At 38.1% G+C, this 23,844-nt stretch overlaps 1 protein-coding gene across 2 annotated transcripts in view; it reads right to left on the minus strand.

Annotated features, from left to right (window-relative positions):
* Positions 1-136: 136 nt before the first annotated feature.
* Positions 137-23,844, minus strand: part of MTM1 (myotubularin 1) — a 40,003-nt gene continuing 16,295 nt past the window's right edge. The window contains exons 7-15 of one of the 2 annotated variants that reach the window (XM_031056017.1): positions 18,671-18,754; positions 17,398-17,547; positions 15,409-15,597; positions 12,200-12,385; positions 10,960-11,166; positions 6,945-7,037; positions 5,989-6,102; positions 5,496-5,672; positions 137-3,286 (exon numbers count right to left, since the gene is read on the minus strand). In XM_031056017.1, coding sequence (XP_030911877.1) covers positions 3,122-3,286; positions 5,496-5,672; positions 5,989-6,102; positions 6,945-7,037; positions 10,960-11,166; positions 12,200-12,385; positions 15,409-15,597; positions 17,398-17,547; positions 18,671-18,754 — 1,365 coding nt within the window. In that variant the 3' untranslated portion in view covers positions 137-3,121. Of the gene's footprint in view, positions 3,290-5,495; positions 5,673-5,988; positions 6,103-6,944; positions 7,038-10,959; positions 11,167-12,199; positions 12,386-15,408; positions 15,598-17,397; positions 17,548-18,670; positions 18,755-23,844 lie in introns of both variants that reach the window. The other variant, XM_005419846.3, reaches the window with a different exon arrangement.

Here is a 23,844-nt window from a genome sequence, read left to right on the forward strand (position 1 = left end):
CGAGGGTGGGCGGACGGGCGGCGGGGCCGGGCCGGGCTGAGGGAGGGCCGGGCCGAGGGACGGCAACTCCCGCCCGCCGCCCATTCCGGCCCCAGCACGGAGACGCGGCAGGAAAAGGGCTGGTGGAGGCACAGAGTTCAGCACGGACATCTTTATTTTCCCCTCCCCGCACATACACGGCAGACGGATGCTGTTCACTGCTCTCCCCCGACCCACGGCCTGGCACGTAGGGCCCGGCTCCAGAGCAGTCCTGCGGCATCGAAGGAGAGCGGCCCATATGGTTAGTGAGGAAGCGGCAGTACTGAGGAGATCTGCGCTGGTACTGATCATACTGATCATGTTTTCTCATGCATGACAGAACGCTCGCTGCGACACAACATCTGAACTCAAGGCAGAGGTTAACAATACATCAAAAGGAGGTAGCACACGAGTCATGTCTTAGGTACAGCCATTACTGATACTGGGGAGAAGGGTAAGGCATGAGCAAATAAAGAAGGCATTCAACAAATAACCTTTCTAAATAAGTAACAGAAGCCCAGCACAAAACCTAGCTTATTCTCCTCATGTCCATGGAAGGAAGAATACAAAAAACCTAAACTAGCATTCCAAGACTGACATTTCTTATGGGATATTGGGCATTCATTGCTGGTGATGCTGACACCCCAGCTCTGCTTTTTCACCCCTCCTAGAAAAGGCACTCAGCGCCTGCAAGTCTCATCCTCACGAGCTCAGAAGCTTCCCCAGGTGTGCTCCTGGCAGGGACCGGTGTGCACAGAGGACAGGAGGTCTGTGCAGAACAGCCCAGAGCACCCAGTCATGGGGGAAGGAGAGAGATGTTCTGCTAGCACTGATAAATCTGTATGCCTACATTCACAAGTAGTATTTTCCAGAACATACTGGATTAAAATCACCTTTGTGTTGGTCTCATACGTAAAAACAATTAAAACACATGTCCTATCTGCTGACTTGAAAAATTCCAAGCCTGCAGAGCCATGTTAGAGAGCTTCAAAGACAAATTCAGCTGAAGAGCAATACAAAGTAATATGTAATGAAGTAAGTGCAAAAAGATCCTTTCCGTTACATGACACTTTCCCAAATGTAACAGGTTATCATGTAGTGTTTACACAGTAAAAACTATTAGATTTTCAGAACTTTATCACACCGCTCAGAGATGTCACCAATATGTTAAACTCAAATACAGAAACTTTAAATATTCTAATAAAAATAGCGTTTTCTTTAAATAAACCACAAGTAAGTAGAAGGCAAGTATACCAGAGTATGCATAGCTTTCAAAATGTAAAATACATCATGAACAACTGAGTATCCTTCTTCATTTATCTGATGCAATGAATCTTAACAAGTCAAGATTGAGGGACAACATTGTTATTTTGGATACACATACTGGAGAGCATAGATGGGAGAATGAAATTTAGAGGACAAAAGTCATATAATTCTGCATATTTAGAGCACACATGCTGTATGCTCTGAACTTCCCTGAAAACACAGTGCAACTCAGTGCATATACTGAATTAAATCCAGAGGCGGTATATTTTTATTCCTTTGAAAAAATACTATACTGTTTTAAATATTCAATGTCCTCTAAACTTTGACTTATTTTATGGAACTATACCTTTAAATTTAGTTTTCATATGCAAAATATTTACACTTTATAAACTTGCAGAATTTCTAATAAACTATATTATATACACTTACACAAAACTTTATATATAATCCTATTATATCTTGCAGATCAAAACTCACCACATGTACAATAATTTACAATGACAGAAGCCTCAAGCATCAAAATATTTCCTTTAAAATAACAATATTAGAGTCCTTTACAGATTCTGATTTGCAGTATTTCCTGGATTGCTTGAATATCATTAAACTTATGAGAATATGCAAAATTTTAATTAAATATCAAGAGCAAAGTTTGTACTGTCATAAGAAATGCTTGCAACTATTTAAAAATTACCTGAAAGGAACAAATTAAAGATTTACAAAAAGCCTCTGAAAGGTAGGCTTGAAACTAGAGCTCACTTAAATGTTCAATATATAAGTGCACACACTATATGCAAATCTTGGATACTGAAGCCCCTTAAATACATTAGAATAAATTTGCTGAACAGGAGTTAAATTAAACGGTAAAGTATAAATGTACAAGTTTTCAAAATTATCTATAACTGAGAATTTTTGTCTACTTTGGTATAAAAGCTCCTTTAAACAGGCACATTTATTTTTAAAAGACAAACAGAAGCTTTAATACTATGGCTATTGCTGGATATTTAAGCAATGTCTCTGTGGTTCTGTTTTTCATTTTATAAACCTTCTTTTGGAAACATTTAATTCTGTATTAATCCAAAGAACCACTACTGCCCACAGTGATAATTTTTACTGTACTTTAGTGTTGAACAGCTAGCCCAAACAGAACTTCTCAGAAACCAGTACAACTTTCATTTGTTTTTTTTTTTAAATAAAATCAATTTACAATAAAAAAGTTTCTTTTATTTTGATATCTACTGAGCTATTTGAATTTTTATTTAGAAGCATATCACTGAAATGCCTTCCATATTTCTGTTTATTTAAAAAAAGGAAAATTTGGAATTCTTGGGTAATCAGAAAGTTTCAACACTTCTCTCTGACATCTTGCAATATAATTTATTTTTCTCTCATGAACTCCATGAATGTATTCCTAACAGGAATACAGACATACCTAATTATATACAGTGTTAATATTCCTATTGCCATTATTGTGTTTATTCATGACAGGTAAGACTGAGCGTGAATTTCCTTACAAAAACATGACCTAAAATGTAATAAATTAAAGCATTCTTATGAAAACAATATATCAATTTAACTTTTACCAGACCTACCAAAATAACTCTCAAAGCCCTCCATCTCCATAGCTATGAGTTGATTAATAATGTTCCCAGTCCACAGGTTCTGAAAGGCACGTAATCGAAGAGCTGGGTTTGTTTGTTTTGAAGTCCTCCTCAAATGAAGACAGTCTAAAATAATTTGTGTTAGGACAGTCTAATGTAAGGCATTAGAATATTCCTCTTTAGAGATCTATGTTAAGCACCACTTGCCATTACAGTATAGAAAGAAGCCATCATTTTCTTCAAAAATGTGTTTGTACTTGGGACACCATTTGTGAGGGAGATGTTGATGAGGCTGATGAGTTGGATATCTTAGAATTATTTGTGATCTGAAGCTCTTCAAGTCTCCTGATATAATCATCACGCAAGGCAAGGAGCTCCAGGTAACGCTGCTCCATGGGGTTTGGCTGCTGGGAAGAGATCCATGTTAGTCTGAGCACTTCACTCCAGCTACTTGCACACAGGCTGCTCGAGTATCCAGGGCTTCCTGGCAGGTGTAGCACATCAGAGCTAAACAGAACCACTTGCTGCTGTGACCTGAGAGCCCTCTGCCTTCCAGCTGTCTCCCCCAAAGTCCATCTTGGCACAAAATCCTTTGTCCTAACTCAGTAAAATCAGATGCCACTTCCTGGAACATATGGATTTTATTTTCTTGTTATCTAATATTGTGTGCAAGACAGTTACTTGTATATCTTGACCAAAGCTTTTTTCTTGACTTACTAGAAGGTTTTAGAGTCCAGAAGCCAAATGTCTCAGTATCTTCCATAAAACACAGTGTTTAGCCAGATTATTTTAGCTACACTGATCAGATTTAAGATCCATGTCTTCAGCTTAAATAACTTCTCTCACCGATGAAATTGAGTTTTTAATAGTTAATTTGCAACTTAGTGGAAATAAATGAAAAAACTTTTTAAAGTGATTTGCACATGTTTAAAATCAACTGCTCTGGCTTTCAGGAGATTACTCAGAAAGAGCCTTTTAACTATTTCTACTTTGAGCTTAACTTCCTTTTCAGCCTAATGAAACAAATGGAAAAGAACTATTACAGATGTCCAAAGCAGAGAGAGAGCCTTAAGTTACCTTCAGCTGAATATACCTGTCTAGAAGATGTTGCTGTTTTACAGTTAACTGCCTGTAATTCAAAGCTATCAGCAGTGGAGTTTCAGCAGCAAATGGCTGAACACCTCACCAGTTCAAAACCAGTTCAACCAGCACTCTGGGATGCACCACTCACTGTGCACCCATCTGAGGATCATGGTGAATGCTGAGGCAACTGTGGAAGTTGGATCAATGCTGATGTAGGTACTAAGATGACTGGTGATGTAGGATAATAATTTTGCTAGCAGAACATAACTCTAAGGAATGGACTAAGAAAGGTCATTTAAAAATGGTTCAGGCCACATGTCATTACTCAGTTGCTTAACTGAAGATGAAGCATAAATTTTATGTGCAGGAAAAAAAGTTACATTTTGTGTACAAAAATGGTGAAAATTAGGGACCAGTAGTAGCAGCATGGAATACTGTCACTTGGGTTTGCATTTCCAAGAAGAAACTCCTGCCAAAAAGCTCTCCTGAATAATGGCAAACTGCATTTTTAAGTAGATCTACAGCTAATCTGCATGTCTTATAATCCTTTATTTTCTAAAATAAATCTTTATATTCGCCTTTTGCAAAACACCCTCATCTTTCACAACAAGCAACAAAAGCTTTAAAACCAGGACTTCCAATTCCAATAGGCAATGTATTTGTAAAAAGCCATAGCAAACTGCCAGGCTTTCCTGAAGCCTCTAAAGTGCTCTAAATAATACAGGAGATCAGCTGTGCAAAAGGAAGTGTATTGCTTGAAAACTACTGACTCATTCCAAAGGCTGGACTGTGAAGACTGCTTCTGTCAAGCAAATTGCTTCTTTATCTTCTACTCAAATCTCCACAGGCTGTTAAAAAGGACAAAAAAGTCTCTATACAAAAATCTGTATCTGCCACATGGTGGAGATTTCCAGCAAGACTGTAACAAACACTGAGTGTCCATATGGATTAAAACCACAGAAATGAACTATGTGTCATTTGATAAAAGCTTTTCTGGACTTCCAATCTGATCTACCTGTACAATTTTCAGTAACAGCTTTCATCCACAGTGTAAACAATGCTAGGTCATCAATGTTACATAAAAATATTAAATCTTACCATCAATACATATAGCTTTGAAAGAGGAAAGACTCAACAGGTCATTTCATTTGTAAATTGTTTCATACCCTCTCTCAGCAAAATGAGAAAGACCAAGCAAATGCAACTGTGTTTGTGTTGCTAATGCTCCATCTCTTCAGGAATCAGCAAGCCCCATTTCTAAGCATTGTCACTCAGGATTTAGTAGCATCAAATGCCCTTAGACATGTGGACAATAAAAAGAGCTAGAAAGAGCTCAAGGATGACTTGCCACTAAACAGAGAAATAAATTCAATGAGCTAAGAGACAGCTAAATAATTGCTTAAACTTTTTCCTCCATCTTTACAAATAAATAAACATTAAAAACCTGAACAGATTACAGGTACTGCTCTACAAAATCCTTATTTCCAATGTCTAAGAGCATTTTTAGTATGTTATAGAGAATTTACTTACTTGTTGCCGAATCCTGGGGTTCCACCTGATGTAGTAATTAACCCAGAGCTCTAAATGCCGCATGCTGGCTACAGGATAGAGTGCTCGATTTAGCTCTTTACTATAAAAAGCATTGGTGTATTTAGATTTGTCACTGTTTATCAAAGACCATAAGGATAACGTTCTCTCAGTCACTTTCTAAAATGAAATCAAAATAAGGACAGTAAATACATGCATAAAATCAAGAAATCCATCATAGAAGCCGTTGTTACATTCCAAAATTAGTACACTTCTGGTTTACTTAGAAGCATAATACATTACTGCATTATAAAGATTCCAAACCCAATGCTTGACAAGTATTTTAGTAACTGCATGGCACTATTCTATAAGAAAAAAAGCCAGTTCAAAATCACTGTCTGCAAGGGCTATAACCAAATACAATACAACCAAAAAATTTTGCTATCATCTAGAGTAAAGGCAGCAATGCAATGACACAATTAGTGGTTTGACCAACCTCTTTTTCTCTGAGGAACTCGCTGTTATACAGGAAAGTGCCAAAGCGGCAGCTGTACAAGTGATCCAGGATCGTAATCAGGAACTGCTCATTGAATTCAAAGGCCGTAGGAAACTAAAACCAGGAAAGACAAACTCATTGTTTACATGGAAAATGCAGGGGGATATGCACATGCCCTGGTTAAAAGGCTGAAAGCAGAGTTTAGAAGTGTGGATACATCTACAAATAATTTTTGAGATAATGCTTTCATATACTGTATAGCAGACTAAGTGTTCCAATGACACAAGGTGTTCAACTTTCTCAAACTAGTCACTGAAAAATCTCTTCTCAAAATGTTCTACCTACCTTTAATTTATAAAAATAATAAAGTACAGAATGGTTACACATACACTTTTACTAGCAAGACAGAGTAAGATCTCTTCAGTGCATTCTTGCAGTCCAGCACCATACAGGAAAATAAAGGTCCTGATCCTTAGCCCTAAGTGGACTAAGTTCACTGCTCTGTTTCATTACTTACTGACATTACGATGTTTAACTCACAGCACTCAAAAGCTCCCTAGCTTCGTTTTTAAGCATAGATAAAATAACAAGTGTCCCTGCAGTTCAAGGGACAGCTTCACAAAATGGTCAAACAAAACATCAGACCCCATTAAGACAGTTGGGTGCAATTCCTGTAAAAGCTTTCTGCCAGGTTGAAAAATCCCTCAGAATGTGTCTGAGAATCCCATATCCAGGAACACCAGTCATGCCTGCACAGCCAGTGCCATGTCCAGCAACAAAACCACAGCCTGTGGTTATATCACTTTCAAAAAAGTAAATACACTCTTTTTTACTACAGGCCAGAGCAGAGGGGTATGCTATCCTCTTCAAATACTTTTTTCAAAAAAATGAAGATTTAGGGTTTTAGTTCAGTAATCTCTTCACACTGTTACCTTCTGAAGAACATCAGCACATACCTGTTTAGACATCTGCCACACACAATCAATAAACTGCAGAAAGATGGGCGATCTGTCAGTATCAGCATGATTTTTATCACCGTGGCCTATTCTCTGAAATGAAGCAAAGCAGCCTCCAGTTAACTGAAACATGATATTTTATGGCAACAGACATGGTTTCTTGTTTGGTACTAGAGCATTAATTCTTTTGCAATAAAGCAACCCACCGTTAAAATTTCAAAATTAGTTACTGCACCAAGGAGGAGAGATTCAGATACAGAAACCCTGCAAAGCTGTTCCAAAGATATCTGAAATAAATTCCAAACTGACAACTGGTCCTGTTATAAAAACCTGTTGATTTTTAGATGAGCAGAACTGTTGAAGCATCCATTACTTAAATAATCCAGACATATTCTGAACTACATTTACATGGACAGTCTGTCAAAAGCCAAGCTGCATACTTTGTCTTTATTTTAAACTACTGCAGGACCTAGATCATCAAATTATCCATACATAATCTTCTCTTTCTCCTCCATTCTTGAACCTTAATATTCACCCTGAGATAGTAGGCAAACATGAACAAGATCAAAAAAAGTCCATGTTCTTGACACAAAATTAACACATTGTTTAAGTTCAGGTGAGCCCCTTATTCTGAGGTGCCCAAAGGAACAATCAAAGGAATTTGCCCCACAGACAAAAAGTAGATTTGGTAAAAGCTGTTTTACTTCCTTTTTGCATTTGATAGTTGAGAACAGGTAAGAGATTCAGGGAAAAAGAGTTTCTTTTCATTCCATAATTCTGTTTGAATGTACTTGCTGGAGGAGACAAAAGAAAAGCAAGTATGTTGACCTGAGATGTTGTCTATCTGCCTGTAAAATTGAGCTTAATGCCTCAAGGACATGAAAATCATAAGAGCAGTACACTACTCTGTACAATGGCTTCCAAGATAGTTTAAAATAATAGAATTGAATGGGAGGAAATAGAGGGAGATGAGGAATTACAGCTGAACTCAGTCAACAGTAACAAATGACTAGAAAAGGGCTATAAAGAAGAAAACCAAATTGGCTTCCTTGCTCTTCAGTTTTCATGGTTTGAAATACTCAATATGCATTAAGAGTCATATATGTGTTCAGTAAGGAGTGAAAGTCTGTCCACTTCCACTATAGTTAGCAGTTTCAGGATGGCTATTTTCCATCTATAATTGTCTCATATTTGAATACATAATTAGAATTAAATTCCACATAAGCAAATTTATCATCTGGAGAGTGCACTAAATTCAGCACACATAGAAAACTTGGGGCAGGGAATTCCTTTTCAACAAGGACATTTATTGTTCACCTCATTTAATATAAAATATGGAGAGGAACTATTAAGTAGCCTACTATTTGGTTACTTGATATTAAATAATCCAAATTGCCACCCTGGTATCATAAAAACATGAAGCTTGCACCAACCCAGACAACGTAAGTAATGCTCTACCCTTCAACTCCCTACTAAAGGAAAATGAAACAACAACAGTTTCAGAGATGAGGTTCAGGAACTGCTCTAACTGCACTAAGTGTCTGGTTCTCACTATTCAATGTCACAATTCTATCACATAATTACCCAGCTAAAAAGGAGTATGAATGATCATAATATTTTCTGCTTGCATTATAATTTTTTTGTCATAGAATAGTGAAGGTTAGAAAAGCCCTTTGAGATCATGGGGTCCAACTGTTAACCCAGAAGTGACAAGTCCACCACTAAGCCATGTCCCCAAGCAACACATCACATGTCTTAAATCTCTCCAGGGATGGTGACTCCACCACTTCTACAGAACACTCCAGAAAAGACTGACTTTCACTATAAGCTAAATAACCCATCAAATAAAAATTTACAGTACTCTCAGATTACAGCAGATGGCTAAAGAGTGGCTTCAACCATTTCCAGAGATTGCTACTTGACTGAGCAAGTTGGGAAAATAGCAGTTTAAGCAAAAGCAACTACTTAAATCACTCTTATTGCTGCTACATTGTCAGACATGAACCAATGGACTGAGTGAATCATCTGGAAGGGATGCCAAGTCCTGCCTCATTATTTGGAAAAAAACATCTGTTGAAGGAGAACAAAATCCTTTGATTATCCAACTAAAATGAATGGTTTAACAAAAAGAAACATAGATTACTTGAATTTATTAATAATGATGAAGAACACACAGATCTCTTTTTAAGATCTGTGGTAAACCATAACACATGTGTTTGACTTCAAGTGCCCTAGTTATACCATCTAATTTTATCTGCATCCTGACTCTTAACTTTTTGAAGTACAAAATAAAATGTGAGAATAAAAACCCAAGACACTGGATTCACATTTTCCTGTGGCTGTACCAAGACAGAATACTAAAAGTTTATAGAACATATCACTGCTAAAAGACCACAAGTAAGTACACAAAAAACCCGACTACATCAGCTATCACTCCCAATACCCAAAATACAAACCTGCTAAGCCTCAAAGCACCTTTTGAATGTCAGGTCAGAAATTGTCACAGCCTACAAGCACATGGAAATGGTGAGGTGATTTATGCTGAGTAGCTATACATGGATTTCCAAATGACTACAACACTCTTCATGTTTGCAAATGTAAAATGGGCATGAAACACACAGGTAGGTATATTTTTCTATTTCTTGATTTTTTCTAGATTGCCTATCTTCTGAATTTTAGCAATATGAACATCTTTAGAATACTCCACTAGGGACAAAAGATCCATGCAAGTAACTTCTATTGAAGTTGTAGAAACTTACTGTGAATTACGGGGTTCAGCTCCAACAAGTAGCACTGCTGTAATGTTTATACTAAGTAACAGCACAGTCTCCAAGGCAACCTAATCGGCTCCTCCAGGTTCCTCATACGGATTTCCTGGTTAAATGGTTAGCTGCCACATTTAGAAAAAGTTCCACTAAGACTTTGAAAAGTTTTCTAACACAAAAAGGATGAACAGGGTCCCTTCCAACTCAGAATATTCTGTGAATTTTCCATGAAAATTATTCACATACCTGTGAAATATTAAGGACTTCCTATGGAAGAAACTACTTGAACCTTCTGAGCTTCTAACCTTCTGCCCAGAAGACAACTGAACAGAAGTTGAGCCAGCATTGCCAGTGACAGCTTCTTGGGAGCTGTTATGACAAGTTTAGAATATTTGGGAATCAGCATGCAAAATCTCTCTTAGAAGACATGGGTCAGACTCATTTATCTGCTCCTTGTGACAGTCAAAACAGTCCAAAGAAAGAGTGATGGAGAACCTCATGTCCCAGCTTTATCTGATCTTCAGCTGAAGAATTTGAGGACACAATTTTTCTGCCTCCTTATTTTCTTTCTGCCTCTGTATTTTCTCAATAACCACAGCGACCCTAGCAATTCCATGTAGCCATGATATTTTCTGAAAAATCCTTTCCTTAGGATTTTCTCTCCTGAGAAGCTGAGAGGCCTCAGGAACAAAATGTAAACAATGATTATCTGCTGCTGTGGAATGCAACAGGTGCATCTGTGATTGGTCTCATGTGGTTGTTTCTGATTAATGGCCAATCACAGTCAGCCGGCTCAGACTCTCTGTCCGAGACACTAGTTTTTGTTATCATTCCATTCCTTTTCTATTCTTAGCTAGCCTTCTGATGAAATCCTTTCTTCTATTCTTTTAGTATAGTTTTAATATAATGTATATCACAAAATAAGAAATCAAGCCTTCTGAAACATGGAGTCAACATTCTCGTCTCTTCCCTCATCCTAAGACCCCTGCGAACACCGTCACAATTCCATGCTTTTAAAAGGATGCAAAGGACAACATATGAGTTCTCAGAGAAAGAATAGCACAAAAAATATCCATCAAACAGGTCCAAACCTAAAAGTTCTGCTCAGTTTACCTGGAAATGTTTTAAATCTAAATTCAAAAATAATGAAAGGAATTATCAAACCCTGATGCAAAGCGAGCAGTTTAACACTGGAAGCTTTTCAAAAAGTTAATACTGCATAGTCTTTACAATTATCTTCTAATTCTTACCGATGCAAACTTGTGTCCAAAGCTGATCCACTCTTTCTGCACCAGAACTTCAAAGCCTTGGATGGTTCTGTAGTAGCTGTCCAGCATGAGCATGGCCAGGGAGGTGAGCTGAGCCGTGCGGTCCCAGCCATCACTGCAGTGAACCAGCACCGAGCTCCGGCCCGACGACACCTTGTCTGCCACCTGGATAGCTCCTGTCAGCACCAGCTGGCCAGAGCAACACACACCAAACAAACACAGCTTATTTCTGCTCTAATGGTAACACTACTTTGATTTCTTTGTATCTGAAATAATGATGTTTCCATTAAAAGGCCTGAAAAGAGCAGTGTAGTTAATTGACAAAGAATTTTCTAGGAGATCAAGTGAATTTCTTGCATAAAAATAGAGAAACAGATTGGTTCCCTAATCCCTTAGTAAGATCAAATTCATCTCACAGCAAATTCTTAAAAAACGGGACAGAAAACAGTAACCTTGATAAACCAAAGAACATAAGCTTCTTTTTCAAAGAAAGAGGGGATTTACCATAGGATATACTCTCTAAAAATTCAGTGTTATTCCATTTGACTCCTTTCTTTGAACTAAATGACTGAATTATCTCGGTTGTTGGAAAAAGGAGCTTGCACCCTTCTAATATACTTATTTTCCAAATATTAAATTAAGATGAAGATTTTATGAAGCAGGATTCATTACATAATACTCTAATTACTTTTGCACAGCTGTACTTGAGGCAAAAGATCCAAAGGTCAACTAGTAAGAACACTGGTGAATTACCAGCTTAAGTAGTTTATTTGTGCTACCAGATGAAAATTACAAAATTTACAAATAAATTTACAAGATTTATTTACAAAACCATAATTCATAAAATAAAGTCACATACACACTGACAACTAAAGTATTTACTAATATCTCACAATGACAGTCACCTGCAGGCCTGTATGTCAAGAAACCAAAATAAATCAGTTCTCATGCAGTAAAGCCAATCGGACTAAGAATGCATTCTTCTACTAAAGACTCTTAACTTGAGGCATGCAACAAACACTCAGTTTCACCTGTTGCTTAGTTATGAGTCTCATAACATACTTTAAGATTAGTTGGCAAAAAAAGCCAACACTCAGAGATGTTGTTTTGGTAGTCCAAGTAGTTTGATGTGTTCTAGGACTATTTCAAAGCTTAGCAAAGAAAGCAAGTATGACATGACAGATTTAGACAAACATCTTTCAAACAATCAAGGAAAAGTTACCTTTATATGCTCTAACCAATGGGTTGATTCCAGACTTGACAACCAGTGTGATTCTTCCACATTAGGATAAACAATGTCCTTCAACTTCTTCAAAGATTCCCGCATGACATGAATATTATGAATGTCCAGGAAGGTAAGTTCTGCATTGGGATATGCATCTTCACCTTCATATCCTCCCCCAGTTGCCTACAAACAAGAGATCTGAAATTAACTTTAGTCATATATACATTCTTTTCAATAGAGCAAGAAAGGAATGAATGCCATTTGACATGGAAATAGACAAAAGTGATAAAATGTTTGGCCAAATAAATTTAAATTTAAGAGTTCAGTTAAGAATAAGATACCTTTAATTCAAAAATTATGTTCAAGAACCTTAGATTCTGTCATCAAGAAGTAAATTAGCAACAACATTAAAGCTAACTTTAACTTCTCTAAAACCTAATTTTAGTGCTGAAGACTAAACACATGTTTAGACTGTTAAGATATTAAAGAGCCACATAAGTAAAAAGTCTGCTCCGCTGCTGTTCTTTCAAAACATTTCACCATCACCACTACAGAGGATGTGCCTGGTCACAAAAGAAAGCAGAAAACCCACACATATTTTAGAGCACAAAGCCACCAATGAGACTTTTCAAAGATAAACATGAAATTGTTTGGCTTGGAAAAGACCTTTAAGATCACTGAGTCCAGCCATTAATCCAGCAGTGCAAGGCCCACCAATAAACCACACCAAGTGCCACATCTTTTAAATACTTCCAGGGACCGTGATTCAACCACTTCCCTGGACAGCCTTTCTGGAAATAAAATTTCCCTGATATCCAATTTAAACTTCTCCTGATGCAACTTGAGGCCATTTACTCTTGCCCCATCACTTGTTACTCAGGAGAAGAGCCTGACCCCTACCTGGCTACAACCTCCTTTCAGGCAGTTGTATAAAGTGATAAGGTCCCTCCTGAGCCTCCTTTTCTCCAGACTAAACATCACCAGCTCCCTCAAAATTGCAGCATTTCCTGCAGACAGCAAAAACATGCCATAAATTTGGATAAATATATTTTGCCTTTATAGGCCATTGCAGGCACCAGCTACACATCAGACAAGAACCTAAAGCACAGTGTAGCCTTTCCCCAGGAGTGCCACCTACATGGCTGTACAGCAGCACAGTATCTCTATTCTGTGCTCTTCTCTCAGATGTGGGGTTATTATCAGAGCTGTCAGGCTCTGCAGTGAAAGAAGTATTTTTCCCTTTCCTTTGATTGTTATGAAGTCTTTGTGAGGAATGACTGCAATTTCAGCATCAGGGCTGCTGCAGCTCCTGACTGTCTTGACCTATGTACAAGAAACACAGCAGCACCTGAGTAGCACAGCCCAAGATTTTGCTTAGACAAATCTCCACAGATGTTCACAAAATAATTTCAGAGCTGATCAACACTGATTTGCACTTTTTATGTCATTCTCCCTCAGACCCAGAAATGTACCCTACCGTGTCTACTGCTTTGATTGAGCATTTCACATTTAGATATAGAAGAATTAATTAAAACATGTACATATCAAGTTTGTCTATAAGACATTACCTAAAATTTTTCTGCAGTTCTTGGACAAACTCAATTTTTTACCCCATTTGTTTCAAAGATGCAACTGACAATCTTTCCACAAGGCAAATAGAATGATGACATGTTTTGTTCACCCATAAAAATTCAGTGTGCAGAGGACAATGGGATTTGTACAGTCAAATGCAAACAACTGAGGCAGACCCTCAAAATACAAACCATCAGGCTAAAACAGCCCCTAGGATAAAGTCTCTGAAAGAATGTGTGCTATAAACACAAACATAGTATCAAGGCTTAACAAACTACATTCTGTATTATAGAGAAGGCTGTACAGGTACAAATAGGGGCACCTAACTTGCACAGAGCAACCTGCCAGTATTATTGTCCCCCTTGAATTATTATTGTTATTCTTGAAAGCAAATTAACATCTGTTACACATAAACCTCTTAGATGCAAACAAGTTTTACCATTTCATATTCCTTTCAGCACAAACACTGAAGAGGACTCATTTCACTGAACTGGTGTTTGCTTTGTTCCACAAAACTATTCGGAAGCTGGAATTCCTTATTTCCAGATAAGAACACTTATCATTTCACTCAGGTCTCAAACGCTCTTGAGCTCAGCTCTCATGCTCTTTGCTGTGCAGACATACACCTTCACTAGTAAGTACTGAAGAGCATGTCCCTTCATTTGTGTTTGCTAAGGGACTATCCCCAGGTGTGGCACATTCTCTCAAAACAAAAGCATTAAACTTGTCTCCATCACCACCACTCCCTAACATGGTTTTTGCATATAAAGATGGAGCACATCCATGTCTACTGTGCTCCATGCCAAAAACAACACTGACACAGTGTACTGGCATTATCTGAGTTTGCCTAAATAATCTAATCCTCAACAGAGCTGAAGGGGAAGCAGAGGACAAAGCAATCCACAGGCATACCTTTTCTTCCTGACAGGTTAGAGGACATGATTTTTCAAGATCTGTTCCAGCCTGGGCTGGTATGATTCTGATCCCACTTAGGTTTTGATGCAAAGAAACAGTCGCCTTACCCAATGAAAACACTGTTTCTGTACTTACCAACTGCAAGCACTTGGGGAAGAACAACAGGTACCAAGGCATCCAAGATCATACCCATACTGCTGTTTACACTGCAAACACCCAAATTAACCTATTTATCACTTTCTCTGTATTTGATGGATGCCAGGATAGGTCTGAAATAGTCCATGTAACGGTTAGGAAGACCCAAACAAAAGATGCCTGTCAGTGGGCTTGGCTTTATGCACACATCCTTTCTAGGAAGGAATTTTCCCAGAGCATCCGCAGGTTGCACAGAGGTGGCTGTCATTCCAACAGGGGACATGCTCTACAGACCAATGCAGAGTGGAGTCACGCCCAACTTCAGTCTCATCCTAAGATCTGTGCTTGGCTGAGAACAGACACGGTAAAATGTGTCTGGAAATCCACATATGGTCCTGAAACTCTGCCTAGGGACCTATTTTAGACACTCATGTCCTTTCATGGCCTTGAGGCTCAGTAGTTGATTATATAAATTTATCTATATTAAGATTACTACTACTCTCCAAAACTTCCTCACAGAAAACTGCAAAGTAAGTCTCCTCCTCATTCTCTTCAAAACGAAGACATTAGAAGCATCTGTTTACCTTGTTTGCAACTGCATTGACATTGGGCCTTGCATCATAGATGGTCAGTTTGGAGATCTGCCCGTTGGCCTCCCTGATGATATCGAGGTACCTTTCATCATCCTTGTTCCGCTTGCCGCTCATTCCCACCAGGGGCTGACTGCAGCGCATGATGGCAGCCTGGGTCTCTGGGTGAATCCACGAGAGAACCTGGCCACAGGGCAAACACACAGCAGAGGAAACTCACTTTAGTAACAAAATCATAGATTAAAGCTATATTCTTTAAAATACACAGCATGAAAATTAACACCTTTCTATTTATTTCTTCAAAATACAATCCCTTGACATCTCAAATGCTTCTAGTCTTATAAGATTTAATAATAGTCTTCCAAAGAGTTCTCTTACGTATTTAATGCTTACTGAAATCATACTTACCTATATAATCCAGTGTATTTTAATATTTTCCTATAAGTCTTAGGTTACACAAATATCCTTAAAAGTAAATTAGTAACAAACACAGCAATCTCTGCTGAAACTAAAATCAACCCAGGAAAATGAACTGATTGTAGAAATGGTGACTAAGATGCTCCAATTTTACAAGAACAACTTTTCCCCTTTTTTGGATAAGGAAGGGAAGTTGAACCTTCCTGCAGTATCTTGAATGTTTTCTCTTCTCTTTAAAGCACATTTTGTTCCTCAGCCCTCTTTACAAAGAGAAGGCACTGGAGCAAAGCACAGGCTGTCTTTGTTGTTCTGAGCCAGAGAGGACTTGCCACAAAAGACAGTGAGCTGCCCAGGGAACAGATGCAGAGCCAGAGATTAAAGATAAGCAAGAAACCCAAGAAGCAGGCAAAAAAATGCAATTTCATTGTTGAAAAATCTTAAGAAACAGTATTCTCACCCACTCCAAAGATTGTGGGTTACAGAGTAAAAGAAGATCAAAGTTCAAACAAAAAAACCCCCAAAATCCAATCCTCAGAAACTGTTCATTCTTGAGATGTAGATCAGAAACAAGATCTGCTGGGGGGAGGGGAGTGAAGATAAGTGGCTATTTCTTGACAAGAATGAAATTACTATTTAAAATTACTATTTTAATAAAATTACTATTACCAAGGTAATTACTCACTGTACAAGCATACCAAAAGGCCTGTCATGAATTTTGAGGTGACAGGGATGACACCATTAGGTTGTTAGAACTATATGCACAGGCTATACATTACACATATGTATTCTATACATATTACATATTCTACACATATGTGTGTATATATAGTAAATTTATAATTACAGACCTAGTCTGTCAGTAAATACCATATCTAATAAATATCTGTCATACTGAGCTGTGCATCTGTTTGAAACAGATTTAAAGGAGCTTTCTGATACTGTCTAAGAATCCAGCACATCTTCCAAGTTTGCCAAAAGAAAATACCACTTAAAACGATTATTGGGATAGAAATTAGTATTTTCTATAGTACTGTAAAGAGCTGATAAATAAAAATTCTCTTACCTCATAGAATTTTCATTACAGAAACTCAAGAAGTCAAATGGGTTTCTCTTATTCTACAGATTAAAAAGCCCAAGAATTCACTAAAGAGACTATGCATGAGGTCTTATTTTAGGACTGACCAGTGGAACTATGTTTAAATGCCATGTGGTTTGCTTGCAGGACAACATTTGTGATTACTTTTTATGGGCATTCAGCAAGAGTAACCAGTGCATATGGCAGTAAGGCTCATTCCTCATCAAGGGAAACTGCACTGCTGGCCACTGTTACTGGGCAAGTCAAGCTCAAACCAATGAAGCTGTCATGGGTGACGGGGGAAAAACGGAAATGTGGTTTGACTAAGATACCAGTTTCAAGCAGTGAAAACCACCAGCCAATCAAAACTATTTTGCCACAACCATTTCCAAAAAAAAAAAGCATCCTCTGCGTCATGTTCTGCAGAAGTTGTCTGGATGTAACTTATAACTAGCTACACTTTCAGGCAACTTCCATCAGCCAATACTCACTGGGATTCTATTTCGGGACCTAAAGGCAGCAACTTTCTTGAGATCCTCATCTGTGGCGTTGTAGGGCACGACCAGGAGCGATGGGTACGTGTCACACAGCCCGTAGTGCTCGTTAATGAAAGTCACCCGCCACCGCTCGTTGGGCAGCCCCTAAAACACAACATGCACTTAGTCCATGTATTTTTGGCTGGACAAGTAATAATTCTGCTTCTGAATTTTACATGACATTATGGCCACACAGCAACAATTTAACTAAGAACCATGCCAAAGGAATAGAAGCAAAAAAGATTACCAGCTCATTGCAGACAGATTCACAGCCTTAAACAGCTGCAGAGCCATCTCATACCCTTATGAACACAATTCTAGCCTTATAGTAGCTTTCAAAACAATGACTGAAACTAGGAGATGTATTTCTTTAACTGTGGGTTTGAGGAAAAAAAATACTTTCTCTCCTTGCCTAAAGCTCTGCTTTTCCACCTTGCTGGTGAAGTGGAGGAGAAAGTCTCACTAGAACCTTTCTTCCTGGTAGCTTGGTACTACCATCAGGTTAAAAGTAAGATTCGGGGTAACTTTCTTACAGAGAAAGAACATCTCCCAGTTGCACTCTGACCAGTAAGGCATTTCCAGGAGAAATACTGCTAAGTCCTCCACAAATGCACAGTGGGGTTTGTGTGGGTGTTTGTATTTTACCTTTTTTGGGCCTTAGGCTTCTAACCATGAACCAAAAAAACTACAGAGGGTAAAAAAATTAAGGAAGTTCTTATTGTTTGCTATTTAATTTTTTAATGTCATACTTTAGGTATCTAACAGACATTTTAAAATGAAATATCATCCTCTTTCATTGATATTTTTCCAAGACCACATAAAGAGCAAGGAAGAATACTCATAGACATCTGTAATTTCTGTAAAGCAATGCACTTTCTAAAACAAGCTGCTTTTTTTCCCCACACTTCATTTTGGGAAGAAGCACAAATCCAATCTATGTTTAGGACACTACAAGTACATATTTGGCACATTCTCCCCACCTGTGCTCACTTAGCAGTGGCACATTGTAAGAGGCATCAATAACTTCCTTCAAAGAGCAAAGATTACCTTCCTGTGACATTCTAGTTTTTTTTAAAGGCTCAAGTGTTTTATTTCTTTCCTTTACTTTTCTTTAAGTTGCAATTCCATCCTCTCCCAACAGCTGATAAGAGAAATGTACAAACAGTAATTCCTCTATGCAAGCTGGGAGATGTGAAAGCACCAGGCAATGGCAGCTGTAATAACTCACCTGTCTCCTGTATTCAGACATTGGGTTGTACACCATCCACCCATTTTCAGGAAACTTTTCTTCATTTACAAAGGCAAAAAAAGGCTGTAAGATATAAAAGAAGCTTATTACACCAAACTCTGACTGCAAATAGCAAATATGAGGGCTCATCATCAGTTATACCCTAATGCTGACTACAAAATAGGGCTGACTGCTCCATGGCAGCCCCCCTCTTTCCATTTATATCCCGTATTTGAAAGACTATGGAGCAAAGAACAAGTAACAAAAAATACAGATCTGGTAAAAAATAATGAAAATATCACAACAGTTACCAGGTAACAAAAAGAACAGAAATCATAAAGGTTAACAGGTTGAATTTTTTACTGTCAGGAGATTGAAATGTTTTAGAATGGTTTACTTCCCAAATTTCACATTATGACTAAACAAACTACTGTCTTCTCACCAAATTTCTCTGACAGGCACAGCCTCAAGTACAACATACAACATTAGATGCTAAATTCAAAGTGGAAAAAGGTTTTAATTGCTATTCACTGCCATTAGGAAGCAGCTGCCCTTCTGCATCCTATCCCAATTACTGTAAAACTCCACAAAAGTGAAAAAGTTGCCATTGAAAAAGAAGCTGTTAGCTGCTTACATTACTTACTTTTTACTTGCTTTATTGTTTGCTCTCACAATTCATTTATACAGCAGAGCAGCCTCACTGAGCATTCCAGCAAGTTCCTCATACCTTTTATCTTCCTTCTCCTTCCAACAAATTCCAAGTGGGCTGTATTACCTAACTAACCCCCTTCTCCTCCCTTAGTTTGTTTCTATAGTTTAGGATGAAAGCAAAAGAAATGTGAGAAAATTTATTTTGGTGGCCTAAAAACTCTCCAGACACCAAAAGGAGCATGAAACAAAGTTGTTTCAAACAAAAAACCAAAACAAGAAAACACAACGGAGAATGTGTTGTCCTGAGCTAAGTGAGCAACAGCATAGAGAGCACAAACAGTGCAGAGCCCATCACAGCCCATCTGTAACAAAACAGCTGAAAGTTCCTGAGCTACTAAAAAACCTTAAAAGGGGAAACCAAACACTAAACTGAACATCCCGCACATGCAGAAAACCCAGTAAGCAAGAAAAAAACTTGTGGCCTAAGGTGCCATGATACCATCCTACAAAGCTCCAGAGAGAAGGGAATTCTTCAAACCTGCACCACATCCAACCCCCCAGGAGGAGGCTTTGAACCTTAGGAAGGCTCTGGGGAATCCTGCTCAGCCCAGTAAGTTACACTGCTTTAAACACTGAACAGCTCACATCAAAACACAAAACTGAATCCCCCTCAAAAGAAGTTTTTTCCTCATGTAGTTCAAGTAAACAAATATTATAAAAAGATGTTACTGCTCACTCAAGATGCTTTATGACACTAGTTTTACAGACTAAAATTTTAAATTAAATCACTATTTTAGAGCAAGTGCACTCGTTGGCAAGTTTGCAGAAGTAAACACTGCATTGCCTAGTTTTATTTTCTGAATGTCTTTACAATTTTTAAAGAGGCAGACCTTCAGTGCAAGTAAACATTACAAATTATTTTTACTAAGTAAACTGCCCTCAAGTGGTCAAGCGGTACAGAGGGAACAGATAAAGAGGTGGGCATCTACTCTATCAGAAAAAAACCCCATTTCATCAAAATTAGATGCAAGTATCAAAAGTTATTTAAAAACCTGAAAAAGGTTGGTTAATTACAAACAAGGAATACAGCAAAATGGGAATATCACTATCTGAAGCAGTAGATGCAACTGATTTGCTGAACTATTAATACACAGCTACACACAAGAACCATCCCCTCCTCCCTAAGGAATTTGCTAGACCCCAAAGAGCAACTATGCTAAGAATTCACCAGGGACCCAGAGACAAAGGAGAATCTTAGAACAGTACAAAACAGAAACACTGGAATTCTAACAGGTCAACTAAGATGTCTTCAAGGCAGGAATAAGTCTTTTATTTAAGTTCCTACTTACTGCAAGTTTCCTCATGATAAAGTAAAAATTACCCATCTGAAGCCCTGGTAAGTAAAACTCATGAGTTTATTACAGTGCACTATGATAGCTGGTACACAGAACAGGTTTTTACTGACAAAAATAAAAAAAGGTGTTGTTCTGAACTAAAAATAAATGGCAGCTATGCTGTTCATGTCACCCACAAAAAATCCACAAGACAAAGGAAAAAGTGCATTTTGTTTTCATCTTTTAAAAATCAGAGTTAAATTTATTATGCATGAGGGGATGGATTGAATCCTTTCTGAAAGAACAATGTCCTACTATGTACAGCACGAGTAATTTCAAATGCTTGGCTACAGCAGCTTTACCACATCTGCTACTAAAGCTTACATTCACACAGCCCTTAGCCATTTAAGTGGACAATTATTCTTCATCAGTTTTGTCAATATTTCAGGTATTACAAATTCTTCCTATGTTGCTCAATCAAAAAAAAATCTTTAGTAGAATAGATCAACCAGCAAAAACCTGAAGTCTTCACAAATCACAGAACACTGCCATGAATGCAAAGGTGGATGGAGAAAAATTTGGACTCAGATTTTTATGTGAATAATTCAGAGAAAACTTCTGCATTGTACTACTCAAGAACTACTAACTGCTGGAGTCTGAAACACAGCAACATCCCCACCCTACCTTAGGCCCACTTCTCCCAACAAAATACACAATTATTGCTGTGTTATGTTGTCATTGAAACAGAGTAGGAGATACACAGATGCAATACTCTACATACAGTTATACTCAATTCACATAGGTCTATTTAATTTCTAACTACAATTTACCTTACTTGACTGTAACAAGCAACCCACATTTATAACAATTTTATTAGAATCATATACTTAACATAAGATATATGCTTGGATACAGTTACATTTTCTGACCTGTGTCAGTACAAGCATTATTTAGCACATGTTTGGACATGACTTATTTTTGAATGAAAGAAAATGTGATAATGAGCAACATTTTTTATTGAATTGGGTATTTTATTATTCTACTGCAACCAAACTGACAAACCAAATTATAGTGAACAAGCAAAGGTGATAAATACATATTGAGATCCCAGAAGGGTTTGCTATAGTTCAGGTTAGCTTCACATCTGCACTAATGACCCACGTATTTCTACTTTTGTCTTGAATAATCCAAGATTACAGATTAAATGCAGTATGTTTGTATGTTTATGTCTCCATTAACTCAACATTGCTGAAGCTTTCACCTCACCGTGCATGAAATCTGAGTGCAATTCTACAGCGCAGCAGGCAAATGGAACAGAAATAAACAGGAAGGAGAAATGCCATTCACACTATAAGATGCATAGGTTCTCTTTATCACCTGATGTAAGATTTGAGAGGTGCTATCTTAGTAAAATTCCATGGCTCAGCTTTTTATGGACACAGGCTCCTTCACATTAGAGCCCCTCACACACACACACACACTTGCACAAGGGGAGGGAAGCAGGGAGGTCTCACACTGGGTACAGAGCAGCTGGGTGGGTATTTTATAGCCTTCAGATGCAGAGGGCAGAGCAAGGTCAGAGCAGAACAACATGAGCAGCACTCAGGATGGCCTGGCCCCAGAAACCCTGCCAGTCCCTCTCAGGGCACCATCACTCACACAGGAAAGCCTTTCAAATATCACACTAATTCAAGGTTGGTTGGTTCTATGCCTTCTTCACAGATCTTCCCACCAAATCTATGGTACATCCCTCCTAGATGCTCCTTCTCCCCAAATAACACTTTAGGTACTCAGAGTCTCCACCCTGACCTCCATTCATTTTTTCTTCCCTCTACACACACAGAATTCAATTCCTTTCTCTCATTGTTAATCCTGCCTTGTGGTGTTTGTGAGGATCTCCAGGATGAGGTGAGAGATGAGAATCTGACTCCATGTTCTCATAAGGCTGATTTATTATTTTATGATATGATATTATATTAAAGAATACTAAACTAAAACTATACTAAAGAAAGAGAAGGATACAGACAAGGCTTAACATTTTTGGTAACCTACTTTTTATGCTTCACTGTGCAAATAATAGTTTACTTCCTTGCAGGTGTTAACCCACAATTTCAATACAGTCTCTATTTTTAAGCCTCCTACAGACAGAGTGCTTGTCTTTAACATTCAATTTCTCCTTCTCATGTAGCGCACAAAAATAATACGTAATACACTGGTTGCTCAAAAACAACATAGTTCTGTGAGGTAAAGGAGAAAGCATCTGCAATCTGACAATTACAGTTTAGCAAGCAGTCTATTTAGCAATATAAATGTAATGTAAATCTATAAATATCAATATAAACACAATAGCTACATATGGAATCACAGCACATAAATACATGTTATACTTGTACATGAATATATAATGTAGACACAATCTAGGAAATATTTGACCAATCTATGCAGTGCAAAGGAAGAAAGCAGCAAAACTAGAATAAGAAGGTACCACACACCTGTAAGAAAATCCGTTGCATTTTCTATTTCTAACTCACCGATGTACGCTTTTTACATATAATAAATTACTACTTTTTACTCATTGTAAAGGCTGACAGTTTCTCAGTGTATTCAAAAATAAATACATCATTATCCTTGCCATTATTAATGGTGTTTAGTATGCCATTACTACAACCTAGCTAGTTACACCTTACCTGTTGATCTAAAAACTAAGGTCACACATTGTAGTGCTGGTATAACTTTGTGAACACTGTCACCTCACACCACTGCTGCCCTGGCTCTGATGTGACATGAGGAATGAAGCCTCAAGCCAAGGGGCTCTTTGCCAATTCAGGTGCTCTGTCAGACAGGCCCCTTTGCCAGCCTTGCTCCACCTGAAGTCATCTCTGCAGATCCAGCAGCAACACTGGTGTGAGCCAACCCTCAGACATTTTACATGGCCAGGAGGAGCAGTGACATCAGAGCAGTTCCAGTCAGCCAGCACAGCCACCAGTCTCACCAAAATGGGCATTTCCACAGACCTACTGGGGTTAGGAATAAACACAGACTGTGCAGATACCCTGGTGCTGAACAATCTTACAAAAATGATGATGTGTACTTTCATGGTAAGACCAGGAAGTGAAACAGCTGCTATGTAGAAACTAAACTACAGAGACCAAATATATCTCATCTTTTGTGGTGTTTTAAAACATCTCG

Source organism: Geospiza fortis, unplaced genomic scaffold (genome assembly GCF_000277835.1).
Source record: "Geospiza fortis unplaced genomic scaffold, GeoFor_1.0 scaffold157, whole genome shotgun sequence".
In the NCBI taxonomy this organism is placed as follows: Eukaryota; Metazoa; Chordata; class Aves; order Passeriformes; family Thraupidae; genus Geospiza; species Geospiza fortis.